This window comes from Delphinapterus leucas, chromosome 10 (genome assembly GCF_059928025.1).
Source record: "Delphinapterus leucas isolate spDelLeu-1000000601 "Yukka" chromosome 10, BTC_Dleu_Yukka2, whole genome shotgun sequence".
Taxonomy (NCBI): Eukaryota; Metazoa; Chordata; class Mammalia; order Artiodactyla; family Monodontidae; genus Delphinapterus; species Delphinapterus leucas.
In genome coordinates this window covers 53,662,662-53,676,552 of record NC_143138.1, presented here as the reverse complement: position 1 = coordinate 53,676,552, position 13,891 = coordinate 53,662,662, and the positions used below count along the sequence as shown (strand labels likewise).

Below are 13,891 nucleotides of genomic sequence, written 5' to 3'. Positions count from 1 at the left end.
TATGGGATCTGGCAAATACAAGATGACAGTTTATCCTGCAACCCAAGCAAACCCTCTGTCTTTGGTGGTGGATATAAAGGGATGTTGGAAGAAACATGGAATAATATAAAAGCTTTGAAGAGAGAACATGGCCTTTGGAAGAATGACAGATTTGGCAGGAAGGTTTAGTTAGCTAGCTTGATATCTTTCCTGTTGTATTTGACAACAAGTAGAATTCTGTGGTGATAAAGTATATAAAGAAGCAAAATGGCTTGCCATGGGCACTGTTTCAATTGATATGCTTGTGATTTGTCAGTGTCCCTAGTAAATAGTTCTCTAGAAAATATTTAGTCTTTTACAAATTCTATACAGGTGTAATCTGATCAAAAATTGATTTTGCCAGTGTTTTATTGTGATAAGAATAATTTTAAAAACATATATAGTGCTGTATAGTTTTCCAAAGCACTTGAGTATACTTATTGTACATTAACTCCTAAGGTACAAATAACTGTGAAGCGTACAGAGTATTTGGGTATTTCCATTTCACAGATTGGAAAACTAAGGCTTGTTGAGATTATAAGTCCCAGATCCAGGCACAAAGCAAACCAGAATCAAATCTGGAGCCTCAAATGTGCATTCAGTATTGTCCTTCATAACACTTAATACTTGAGCATTTTTTTTCATTATTAAACATTTTGTTAAGATGCTTAGAGGTATACTTTATAATTACATCAACACCAGAGATGTGTAAGAAGGGGAATTTGAGGTTACTTCAAAAATGTTTTGTGTATTTTTCACTATGTTCTTTAGGAAGACTGGTCTGTATTTGGGAGTTTTAACTCTGTTTCAGCTTCCTTTATGACTGTATAATGACTTCTCTCTAAGGAGTTTGCCCCCTTGGGACGATGTGGAATAGGGTGCAAACTTACCAAAAGGATGATATTGGTAAACAGTCATTTAAACTTTTATACACATGTTAATGGAAATATGATACTAAATCTGGTTTTGCATATTGTTATAGTTTATCCCAAGAATTTACATAAATATTTTATATGTCCTTATAGAAATAAATAACAATATAAACTTCTAATTTTTAAGGCAAAAGCCATCAAAGTTAACAAATTAAGTTCTTATATACTTAATGGCATTGCCAAGTTTGTTTGTTTGATTGCTATTTCTAAACCTTAATTTACAAGCAACTCTAAATATTGCATTTGATTTGGGTTGTATCCAGATTTTATTTCTTTTTTAAGCATTATAAGTTCAATGGCTATCAATGTATATTTATTTAATTTTTCTTTTTTCAAGTAATACTGAATACATTCAGACTGTATAGGAATGCACTGATTTTTAAAAAATCAAAGTAACAACCTCATAAAGCTCAGAGGGTAACCTTGCATATTCTCTTCTTTAAAATGGAAATACTTTTATTGGATTTTTATTGATAAAGTAATATATCTTTATTAAAAAATTAAACACCTAAACAGTAGTAACAGGTTATCTTGGGATTTATAGTTCTTAACAGTTTCATATATACTTCTCTGTATATTAGTCTCTCTCACGTAATACACATACATCATACTAGTATCATGTGAACACATACAACAAATGGATTGTTATTCCTAACCTATTTTGTTTCTTATTCTTTAATACACAAATATCTTCTATTTTTAAAAATTCAAACAATGCAGATAAAGCAAAAATCCTCTCAGAACCACCTCCAAGCCCCAAGGCCAGGGATAAGCAGAGATGAGCACTTTTATTAGTTTGGAGTTTGTCTTTTTATACCTTTTACTCTGCCTTACATATATATTAAGTATCAAAATGAATTATTTTGTTTTTGACCATGTTTACATAAATGGCATCATTCTTAACATATTTTTGCCATTTACTATGTCTACTCAATATCGCATAGTGATCTTTTTTTATGCCATCATGTGTAACTGTTTTATTTGTTTGAACTGTTGCACAGTATTCCATAGTATGGATATATCATAACCATTTCTTTGTGGAATTTCAGATTGCTTAATCACATGTAACTTTTCTAAATGATTCTGAAATTAACATCTTTGTACAAATCGTGTGTGTGTGCACATATATATTTTTTAAAATAATTGGAAGTTGAATTTCTGGATCAAAGTTTTTATTCATTTCAAATTGTGTTAGCTATCTCTAATTTCCTCCCAAAGAGGCTTTACCACTTACATTCCCACCAATAGCGCCTTCTATCTTGCATTCTTTTGAGTTCTCATTATTATTAATCTTTTTAAAATTTGCCTATCAGATGGGTGAAAAATATCTCACCCTTTTAAAAAACATCTCTTCTTTCTAATAAGGTTGATCATCTTCATACGTTTGGTTGTTTGTATTTTCTTTTTTGTGGATTGCTTTCTGGCATCTTTAGCCAACTTTCTGGTTTTGACTTTTTTGTTTACTTATAGTTGCTCTGTATGTTCTGGCTATTAATCTGTTATCTATTAAATATATAAGCTTAACTTCAAGGCCATATGAAAGATTTTATTTATTAACAGTTTTATTTCTGGACAAATTCGTATTTGTGAAGTACTGTAATGACTAACGATTGAAGAGTTGTCAGAGGTGGCTTTTTCAGGTGCCTTTCTGTTTAGTTGTCTTTATCCTCACCTAAGAATATAAAACCAGGCAGTCAGATGATTGTGAAGTAGCTCTGGGCAGTCAAACCAGATAGAGTTAAAAACCTGTAGGATTATTATGTGGCTCTGAGCCCTGAAATCTGCCTCAAAAGCTCACGAGAGGAATTTGGCCTTTTGTTGTTATGCTGCAGAGTGGCTGGAAAGAAATAAGATTTTGTTGCAAATAGACTGTTTCTAAACTTTAAATATTTCAACACAATCTATTATTCCAAACACTGAATCGCTTAAAAAATCCATACAAGCGATGACATAACCTTGGCATTCTATAGGCAAGCCTTTTGGGACCACTCCAAACTGACATATAACTACTGGTTTGGGGGATAGGGAACAATAGCAAGAAATTAATTTGAATAGATCTCTATTCTTCGAAACCCTTGAATATTCTATGTGATACACTAGGATTGGGTAATTTAAGTCACTGAAAGAAAGCAACCCTTTAACTTGCCAAAAGGCCAAGCTTTTCTTCTAGGAGCAGTAAGGGAAAAAAAGAGTCTATGAGGAGAAAAAGTAAATTACAAGGGAGAAAAAAAATGGGCATTCAGCAGCAATAAAGGCAGATAAGTAGTGGGAACTAAGATTGAAAATCTTCTTGATACAGACCCATTTACCCATCTGGGTGCAAAGTGTTGGACATCAGTAGCAAGTTATCCTCAAACATGATGTTGCTAATGAACCTGAATCTTCAAGAAAAGATTTACATCTTTTCTTTGTATACATGTAGGATGTATAGTAGATGTTCTTGACAGCTGTTATAACCAAGCTGTAGCTGTCATGAAATTTTAACTACCTGAAATGACTACATTTTGTAAAGGTTCTAAATAAGCCTTATTATGAGGCTCATTTATTGTTTAGTTTGATATCATGGGTATCATGAAATATGTTGTTATTTACTTTTATTAATACCAAATAACGGTTTAAATTGTGTTTAGCTTTTTACTTCACTGAACTATTGAAGGTCTTAAATTTTTAAAGGCCCCTTTAAAGAGGAGGGTAAAAGTCTTCAAATATTTTTTAACTAGTGAGTTAATATCTACCTAGAAATTTTAAGAGAGTTTATCAACTTTCTTGGCCTCTCTTAAACTTTGTATGGAATAAACTTTATTTTTAATAAATAAAATAGTTAACTATTTAAGATTAACTGTGCTGTTGAACAGTATCTTCATGTGAATATTAAAATCTGGTGATTAGGGACTTCCCTGGTGGCGCAGTGGTTAAGAATCTGCCTGCCAATGCAGGGGACACGGGTTCAATCCCTGGTCTGGGAAGATCCCACATGCCGCAGAGCAGCTAAGCCTGTGTGCCACAACTCCTGAGCCTGCACCCTAGAGCCCGTGAGCCACAACTACTGAGCCTGCGTGCCACAACTACTGAAGCCCATGTGCCTAGAGCCCGTGCTCCATAGCAAGAGAGGCCACCGCGATGAGAAGCCCATGCACCACAACGAAGAGTAGCTCCAGCTCGCCGCACTAAAGAAACCCCATGTGCAGCAACGAAGACCCAATGCAGCCAAATAACTAACTAACTAAATAAATAAATAAAATTTATATTTTTAAAATCTGGTGATTATTTTATTTTGAAGCACTTTGATTTTCAGTTTCTAATCACTTTACTGAAATTTTTCATTTTAGTTTAAACTGAAGACATTCTTAGTTTTTACTATTTGATTATTTTAGTTCTGAAAGCTTGTGATTCTCTTTAGCCCTGGGAAATCTTTTTTTTTTTTTTTTGGTAAGTTTCTCCCCTTCATTAGTTTTAGTCTCTCCTTATGGAATTATTATTCGTCAGATATTGAACCTTCTAGATTGATTCACTGTGTCTTTTATGTTTTGTATTCTTTCTTCCATTTATGCTTTTCTCTTTTATTCTGTGTTCTGGGAGATTTCCTTGACTTTCTTATCCAGTTCTTCTATTAAATTTTAATTTTGGCAAACAAAAGTTTAAATGGTTCTAAAAACTGTCTTTCCTTTTCTGGTGGTTCCATTTTTACAGAATGCACGTGCACACCTGTGTGTAAAATATGGAGCTCCCTGAGTTGGGGGTGGGAAGAGCTTAATGATGAAATCATTCCATAGGTTTTCAGTTGTTCCTTGCTAATCAGCTCTGTACTTGCTGGCTCAGAAACTGTCACTTCTGTCATTCTACAAGGCAGATCAGTTCTCTCTGCTGTTTGATTCTGCTTCTGAGAATTCTAAGTTGCAGCTTTGCTATGGTGTTCTTCAAAAGCCTTCCATCCTTTTTATTTGCATCTTATAAGAAATTGTTGCTATCTTTAGGTGCTGATTTCACATACTCTGTGCCTTGCTTCATTTTCTTTGCTCTTATGATGTTGTTTATCATTTTTTTGTGTTCCATTGCAGGGTTCTGGGCAAGAGAGTAAACACACTTTCAAGTGTTCTGGGCAAGTGTTCAAATTACCATAAATTTTTAAGGAAAAACTTCAAACATACCCCGAAATAGAGAATATATTATGACAGACCTTCCTTACCACCCATTATCCAGCTTCAAGAAATTATCAATACATAGCCAATATTTATTCATCTGTATTCCTACCTATCTGCCCAAGCCCTACTATCCTGCTGGAGTGGGATATGTTTGTGTGTACATACGCACATGCACTCCTACTCATATATAAAATAAAGTAAAACATCTTTTTAAGAGACACTTACAGTACCATTTTCACATCTAAAAAAATTAACCCATAGTATCAAATGTTCAGTGTTCACATTTCCTCGATTGTTTCATAAATATCTTTTGACAGTGAATTAGGATTCAAACAAGGCTCACCATTGCAGTTAGTTGATATATCTCTTAACCCTCTGTTCATCTCTTTTTTTCTCCACTTGCCATTTATTTGTTGAAGAAAAAAACATTTGAGAGTTGCCAGCATATATAGAAGATATTTAAAACTGTTGAGAATGGATGAAGCCATTTAGACAGTGTGTTTAGAGAGAAGGAGGATGTTCAACATTTAGTGGTTGAGTAAAGGAGGAAGATACTGAGCTACAGGGACTTGTGAGGTCAGAGGAAAGCCAAGGAGAGTATCCTATTGTAAAAGCAGAGTGGAGAGTGGCCAACTAAAATGTTTTTGAGTTTTCTGAGACACCTGTGGTACAATAGCTTACAGGGATTATTGTTTCCTAGTCTCAGTTGCTAATTTAGCTATGACCATGGTCATTGCTGGATATGCGAGTGTATAAAAGTTTAGAAATCCAAAGCCCTTTTACTCAATTGTTTTAATTAGAATAAGGAAGGATATAGCTTCAAGTGAAAAGCAGAACTTTGGTATAAGAAACTACTTAATATGAAAGAGTATATTTTTTGCATGAAAATCTGTGACATGGGTTCTTACTGAACGGGTTGGTTCACTGAAGAAAATACCAAATGAATTCTTTTTTTCTTGAGAAATGGTATAAAGTTTTGGCTTGCTCTTTTGTTTGCCATGTAAGATGGAGCAGTTTTTCATATTTTGTATGAATTCAGAAGCAGAAATTTCAGGTTTTCACATACATGTACCCATAAAAGTGAAGTGGAATGTTTAAGTATATGGCTTTCATTTGAAGGGAAAAAGAAAAAAGGGAAGGGACTTGATTATGGTAATATGAATTTACTATTTTATATCGGAAACCGTGGGGACCAGTTGTGTTTTGGAATTCAGAATATGTCAGATTTTAGAAAACTAATATGGCCATACACCATACATTGTATAACAACTCCAGCTGGGTCTGAGGCTATACCTTGTAATCAAACATATTAATATTTTTGCAGTTAAATGTATACAAATTCACAATGAGTAAAATACACATAATAAATAGTCTCTTGTCAGTTCACATCATGTTTTGCTATAAACTGAGTTCAAATCAGTTCAGATTTTGCCACCAAATGAATTTAAAAAGACAAAACAAGTAAAGGTGGACTTTAAGAGCTTTTTGGCTTTCACGTATGCAGGTATGGGATTGTGGGCCTGTAATAGCTCAGTGTTTGCTGAGGGCAGTTTCCAAGTGTTATATGAAGGGAACAAAAGGTAAAGCCTTATCCTACTTGGGCTTCTTTTTCTTTCCCCCCCCTCAATTTTTGCCTGTCCCTCCCCCTCCTTTTCTTATCCCTTTCCTCCTTTCTCCTACTCCATTTCTTCATCCTCTATTTCCATCTCTTCCTTCTCCTCCTCCTTTATTTCTGCCTCCTCCTTCCATCACCATCTCTTCTTCCCAGTCTTATCCTCCTCCTCCATCTTCATCTCTTTCTCCTACTCTTATCAGCTCCTCTCCTCCTTTTTCTCTCTTTCTCTTCCGTCATACACATAACCACTCCAGCCTGCTCACTTTATTAGTTTATGTCCTCTAGTACTTGTTAATATGTTCATCCTTTTCAGTTTCTGCACCAAACCATAGTATTGTCATTTTGAAACATTGGAGTGAGAAGAGAAGTGTCAACATAATCATGATTTATAGGTTACTTTTTGTATTTGATCCTTTTTTTTTTTTTTTGGGCACGCCACGTGGCATGTGGGATCTTAGTTCCCTGACCAGGGATCAAACCTGCACCTCCTGCATTGGAAGTCTGGAGTCTTAACCGCTGGACCGCCAGGGAAGTCCCTTGATCTTTTTTTTTGTTTATTCAGTTAATATTGAAGCACCTACTGTAGGTATCCTGGGTGATTTTTTTTCTGATTTATCTTCTAGTTCACTAATGATCCCTTGAGCTGTGTCTAAAATCTACTGTTATGCCTGCCTACTGAATTTAAATTTCAGTTATTGTATTTTTATTTTTAGAAGTTCTGTTTGGTTGTTTTAAAAAAAAAACTATGTCACTTTGAAAATAACTTTCTTATCCCTGAGTTATTTTCAGCTTGCCTAGTAAAAGCTTCCCAGTACAGGTGTTTTATAGCCTGTGCTTAATAATTCTAAAATTTGAATTTGAAATTCTAGGACCTTGATAATTCTAGGATCTGTTCCTATTGTCCATTTCTTTCTGTTTATTCTTGCTCATGGTGTCTTGTTTCCTGTCATGCCAAGTGATCTTTGGAAAATTATTTGTGCAAATAATGTGAGGCCAGAGAATGTCTTCCAGGAAAAGTTTGCATTTGCTTTTGCTATTGCTTGGGAGTACTACCAGTGTGAGCCTACTGAGTTTTTGTTTTTTGGGTTTTTTTTTGCGGTACGCGGGCCTCTCACCGCTGTGGCCTCTCCCGCTGCGGAGCAACAGGCTCCGGACGTGCAGGCCCAGCGGCCATGGCTCACGGGCGCAGCCGCTCCACGGCATGTGGGATCCTCCCAGACCGGGGCACGAACCCGTGTCCCCTGCATCAGCAGGCGGACTCTCAACCACTGCACCACCAGGGAAGCCCTTTTCTTTTTTTTTTTTTTTTTTAATCTTAATTGGAGTATAATTGCTTTACAATGGTGTGTTAGTTTCTGCAGTATAACAAAGTGAATCAGTTATACATATACATGTGTCCCCATATCTCTTCCCTCTTGCATCTCCCTCCCTCCCACCCTCCCTATCCCACCCCTCTAGGTGGTCACAAAGCACCGAGCTGATCTCCCTGTGCTATGCGGCTGCTTCCCACCAGCTATCTGTTTTACGTTTGGTAGTGTATATATGTCCATGCCACTCACTCACTTTGTCCCAGCTTACCCTTTCCCCTCTGCATATCCTCAAGTCCATTCTCTAGTAGGTCTGTGTCTTTATTCCCATCTTGCCCCTAGGTTCTTCATGACCATTTTTTTAGATTCCATATATATGTGTTAGCATACGGTATTTGTCTTTCTCTTTCTGACTTACTTCACTCTGTATGACAGACTCTAGGTCCATCCACCTCATTACAAATGGCTCAATTTCGTTTCTTTTTATGGCTGAGTAATATTCCATTGTATATATGTGCCACATCTTCTTTAACCATTCATCTGTTGATGGACACTTAGGTTGCTTCCATGTCCTGGCTATTGAGAGCTGCAATGAACATTGTGGTACATGACTCTTTGAATTACGGTTTTCTCAGGGTATATGCCCAACAGTGGGATTGCTGGGTCGTATGGTAGTTCTATTTTTAGTTTTTTAAGGAACTCCATTCTGTTCTCCATAGTGGCTGTATCAATTTACATTCTCACCAACAGTGCAAGAGGGTTCCCTTTTCTTCACACCCTCTCCAGCATTTACTGTTTGTAGATTTTTTGATGATGGCCATTCTGACCGTTGTGAGGTGTTACTTCATTGTAGTTTTGATTTGCATTTCTCTAATGATTAGTGATGTTGAGCATCTTTTCATGTGTTTTTTGGCAATCTGTATATCTTCTTTGGAGAAATGTCTATTTAGGTCCAGGTTTTTAAGAAGACTTTTGTAAATGTACATTTTATCCAGTGTTTATAGTTGTTTGTCTTTGGTGTTTCATTTCAAATAACCTAGTAACACTTTTACTGGAGACAGAATGTCTCTGTACTATGAAAAATGCATTCTGAGTGCTGTTCTACATGTTGGAGATATGGTAGTCTGCAAAATAGACCAAAGTTCTCACTCTAATAGATAATGCATTTCCTTGGGAGGAGGCAGGTAATGAAATAAGTAAAATATGTAAATGGTAAGTGCTAGAGAGAGAAATAAAGCAGGGAGGTAGGGATAGATCAGTAGCATCAGGATGGTGGAAAGTTTATAATCTTAGTATCCAAAGCAGACCTAATTGAGAAAATGATAGATGAATAAACACATAAAGGAGGTGAGTAAGCAGTGTGGCTATGGAGGGGAGGAGCATTCTTGGCAGACAGGTGCAGAGCCCCTGATATGAGTCACAGCAAGAAGACTGATGGGACTGGTTGGAGAGAAAGGTGGAGAGTGAATAGGAGATGATGTTAGAGAGACCTACGTGGTATCTAAGGTCTCACAGATCTTGGAGTCCTGGTAGGCCTTTTTATGGAGTCATAGGAGGATTTTGAGCAGCAGTGTGATGTAACTTTGTTCAACTCAGGACATTATGTTGAGAATAAACTCTAGGGGGACAGAGGTGGGGAGCAGGAGGAAGAGTTAGCTATGACAGTTATCCCAGGATTGTTCTAGGTACTGGTGTTACAGTATAAACAAGACAAAGTTCCTGCTGACTTCCAGTCCACCTTCTAGTTCACTCAGAAGAAACTATTATTTCAGGAAGTGGTAGGTGCTATGAAGAAATATAGGATTTGTTCTGATATTTTATAATTATTAAGAAAATCTTTTTAAGCCTGTAATATTTATAACCTATATATAAACTAAACTGCAGAACATTTTAAATTTGGGGGCTTGTGATAATGAATTAGTTTTATGAACTCTTTTATTTTTTTTTTTAATTTATATTTATTTTTGGTTGTGTTGGGTCTTCGTTGCTGCATGCAAGCTTCCTCTAGTTGGGACGAGTGGGGGCTAGTCTTCATCGCAGTGCACGGGCTTCTCATTGCGGTGGCTTCTCTTGTTTGCGGAGCACGGGCTCTAGGCGCGTGGGCTTCAGTAGTTGTGGCTCGCGGGCTCTAGAGCTCAGGCTCAGTAGTTGTGGTGCACAGGTTTAGTAGCTCCATGGCATGTGGGATCTTCCCAGACCAGGGCTAAAACCTGTGTCCCCTGCATTGGCAGGCGGATTCTTAACCACTGCGCCACCAAGGAAGCTCCTAGTTTTATGAATTCTTCTATCTAGCTTATGGTCAAGAAAGGTATAACCTTATGGGAAGTGGGTAAAAATCTATTTCCGTCTGTATTTGTAGATTTGTCTATTTTTCCTTTTAGTTCTTCTTTTTGCTTTATATATTTGAAGATGAGTTATGGGTGCGTAAAAATGTAGAGTTAATTTTTTTCCCCCTATTGGATTGGGCTCCTAAATCATTATTAAAAAGTCTCTCTTTATCTCTAGTAATGCTTCTTCAAGGTGCTTTGTTTGAAATTAGTATAGCTATGGCAACTTTCTTTTAGTTGGTGTTTGCCATGGTCTGTCTCTCTCATCATTTTACTTTTTAAATTTTATGTGATCCTTATATGTAAAGTATATCTCATTTAAGCAACCTGTTTTTAAAAATTCAGTCTTGGTCTTTTACTTGGAATATTTAGTTCATTTACTTTTAAGGCAGTTACTGATGTATTTGATTTTATTTTTGCCACTTTATCTTTTATTTCTTTTTTTTTTTTCTTAACCTGAGTTTTGGCACCTCAGGTTAAATTTTTATTTATTTATTTATTTTTAATTTTGGCTGTGTTGGGTCTTCGTTTCTGTGCGAGGGCTTTCTCTAGTTGCGGCAAGCGGGGCCACTCTTCATCACGGCGTGCAGTCTCTCTTGTTGTGGAGCTCAGGCTCCAGACATGCAGGCTCAGTAGTTGTGGCTCACGGGCCTGGTTGCTCCGTGGCATGTGGGATCCTCCCAGACCAGGGCTTGAACCCGTGTCCCCTTCATTGGCAGGCAGATTCTCAACCACTGTGCCACCAGCGAAGCCCTTTATTTCTATTTTTATCCACTTGTTTTATCTTTCTGTCTCTTCCTGAATCTTTTCAATTAATCAAATCCTTTTTATTATTTTATTTTTCTTCTAGTTGTTTATTTATGTATATATTTACTCTTACTTTAGTGGTTTGGCAAGCTGTTGCTTGCAGGCCAAATCCAGATGCCCTTCTGTTTTTGTACATAAAATTTTATTGAAACACAGCCACACCCATTTGTTTACATGTCGTGGTATAATTGCTTTAACACTACAGTAGCATAATTGAGTAGTTGTGCAGAGAGACTACATATATGTATGGTTTGCAAAGCCTAAAATATTTACTATATGGCCCTTTATAGAAAAAGTTGGCGTATTCCTGCCGTAGGGCTGTGGTTCTGAAAACTGAGCATGCATCATAATCACTAGGAGGACTTGTTAATACACAAATTGCAAGGTCCCCATCTCCAGAATTTCTGATTCAGTAGATTTGAGTTGGGGCCTGATAATTTGCATTTCTAACAAATTGCCAGATGATGATCTGGGACCACATTTTGAGTACCACTGCGCTAGAAGTTATAATACGCATCTTTGACTTTATACAACCTAAAATAAATTACTGTGTTTACTACTTCCATATTAATACTAAAAGCATTAGAACTCTTTAACTTTGTTTGCTTACCTCTTAGGAGCACTATTTTATAATAATCTCAGACTGGCCACAGCTCATATGTCCATCAACAGTAGAATGGATATTAATAACTTGTGGCACATTCATACACTATAAAACTATAAGCAATGAAAATGCATCTTCCAAATATTATATTGAGTGAAAAGTAGCTAGGTAGTAGAGTACCTATTATATGATTCCTTTTATATAAAGATCAAAAATGGGCAAAACCGACTGTGGTGTTACAAGTCAAGACTAGTTAGCTTTGGTAGGAAATAGTGACTTTTGCGGGGGTCAGTGAGGGTGCTTACAGGATGCTGATAGGGATCTGTTGGTCTGGAGACTGGTTACACTGGCATATTCCTTTTGTGAAAATTAATTGAGCTGCGTACTTTAATCTATATACTTTTCTCTACCTTGTTTTGATAAAAAGGTAAAAATTAATTTCCTAAGAGTTTAAGAATGTTGAGTTATTTTTAAGCAGTAGAGATATTTACTCATTTTAATTCTTGTGTGTGTGTGTGTGGGAACAGAGAACACTGTTTCCATGGGAACTTCTGGCTACTCAAGTTTTAGTACCTCTCTCTCTCTGTAGATTTGTGTATATACTCTGTCCCTCTTAGCTACATTTTTTTGTTTCAATATGGTAGTGGCAAATAAAAGCTTATCTGGGATTGTATTAGTTTTTTTAACAGAGCAGTCTCTATAGAGCATAGGTTTTAATTGATCCAAACTGGCTCCCCAATAGCATTATGCTAAAAAAATATATATATATATATTTTTTTAACTAGAAGATACTTTTTTCCTACAAGTTGTGCTATTTAAGAAAAACACTTGCTGAAAAGGAATGTGGTTTATGGGTGTCTACTGAATAGTAAATTTAATGGGTATCTATTTGATTCTTTTTTCCAATAAATAAAACAGTCTTACTTGTCTGGTATATATATTTTAAAATATATTCAATAGTTGGACTTGCAGTCCTTTGTAGGGATGATTTTATTCTGCTGGATTTGGGTGTTTGCATAGGTAAGGGATGCAGACTGAAAGGAAGAGATTCTGGCACGTTGTTGTGAAGCCTGTGGTAAAGCTCCTTCTCTGCCTCGCCCATCTTGTTTGTCATGGTTGGTTTGTGCAGGGTCCTAGAGAAAACCATCTTCTTGGACGAGTAAAATGCATACATCTTGTGATTTGGAGGGTGGGGTAGGGGTGGGTGGGTTCATTTTATATAAGGAGGTTATACTTGTGTGGTTATTCATAAATATTCCAAAAGGAGCTTTGTAGAGTATTTTAGAATCATTTATGAGAACAAATTGTTCAGTTTGGTTTCTGTGGCCTAAATAAACAGCAAATTGTAAGATTACAGTTAATTATGCCAGTAATGAGCACTGTGATACTCCGTATTTTTACTGATGCAATAATAAGCACTCCAGCAGATTGAATATTGCAGAAAACATTTTCTATTTGTATAAATTTTCATGTGAATTAAATAGGAGAAAACAAATGTAGGTTTATAAACCTTTAGTATTGAATGCCCTTGAAATTTTGATATAGACTAAGGATTGCAACTACATGGAGGATTTTTTAAAAGACATGGAGAATTTTTACCTTTCATCTGGCAGTAGCTGCCATAAGATGATGTCACCTTGTAGCTGATTGGCTGTTACAGCACCTAGGGCAGGGAAGAGAAAGAAAAATGCCGGCACAAACCTCAGTGGTGGTTCTGTGGTTGTTGCTGTCTGTTTTTGATAGAATCTTTGATTAGTATCAAATCTATTGTATTTGGCCATGTGAACTATTCAGAGCATCCTAGGGTGAGGAAAATTAAGAGCTTTCAGAGGAATGAGGCGACTGATTTGCAAACGGATCTGTGATTGTAAGTTGCAGAATCTGGGTATAAGGAATAAGGCAGGGTGTGCTGGAAGATGCAGTATGGGAGGAGCTGGCAGAAAATGCTTATATGAGTAGCAAAGAAATGAAAAATGCTTTTTACTGTTCTTAGAGTTAATGTATTCGGTTTTATGTTTTGACTTAATATATATAGGTAGGAAATATAATATTGCAGACTGATTTTAAATTATACTGGGTTATTTTATATAGTGTTAGTCAATACATAAATGCTTATTCAAAGGAGCTTTATTTTATATT

The 13,891-nt window shown here is 36.2% G+C and overlaps 1 protein-coding gene across 20 annotated transcripts in view; it reads left to right on the top strand.

Moving 5' to 3' along the window:
* CLASP2 (cytoplasmic linker associated protein 2) overlaps positions 1-13,891 on the top strand; it is a 178,148-nt gene that overhangs the window by 39,683 nt on the left and 124,574 nt on the right. For 3 of the 20 annotated variants that reach the window (XM_089919000.1, XM_089918999.1, XM_089918998.1), the window contains exon 1: positions 12,965-13,619. The exons of 16 other annotated variants lie outside the window; for them this stretch is intronic. In XM_089919000.1, coding sequence (XP_089775126.1) covers positions 13,586-13,619 — 34 coding nt within the window. In that variant the 5' untranslated portion in view covers positions 12,965-13,585. Of the gene's footprint in view, positions 1-12,963; positions 13,620-13,891 lie in introns of those variants that run through there. One more of the 20 variants, XM_089918995.1, reaches the window with a different exon arrangement.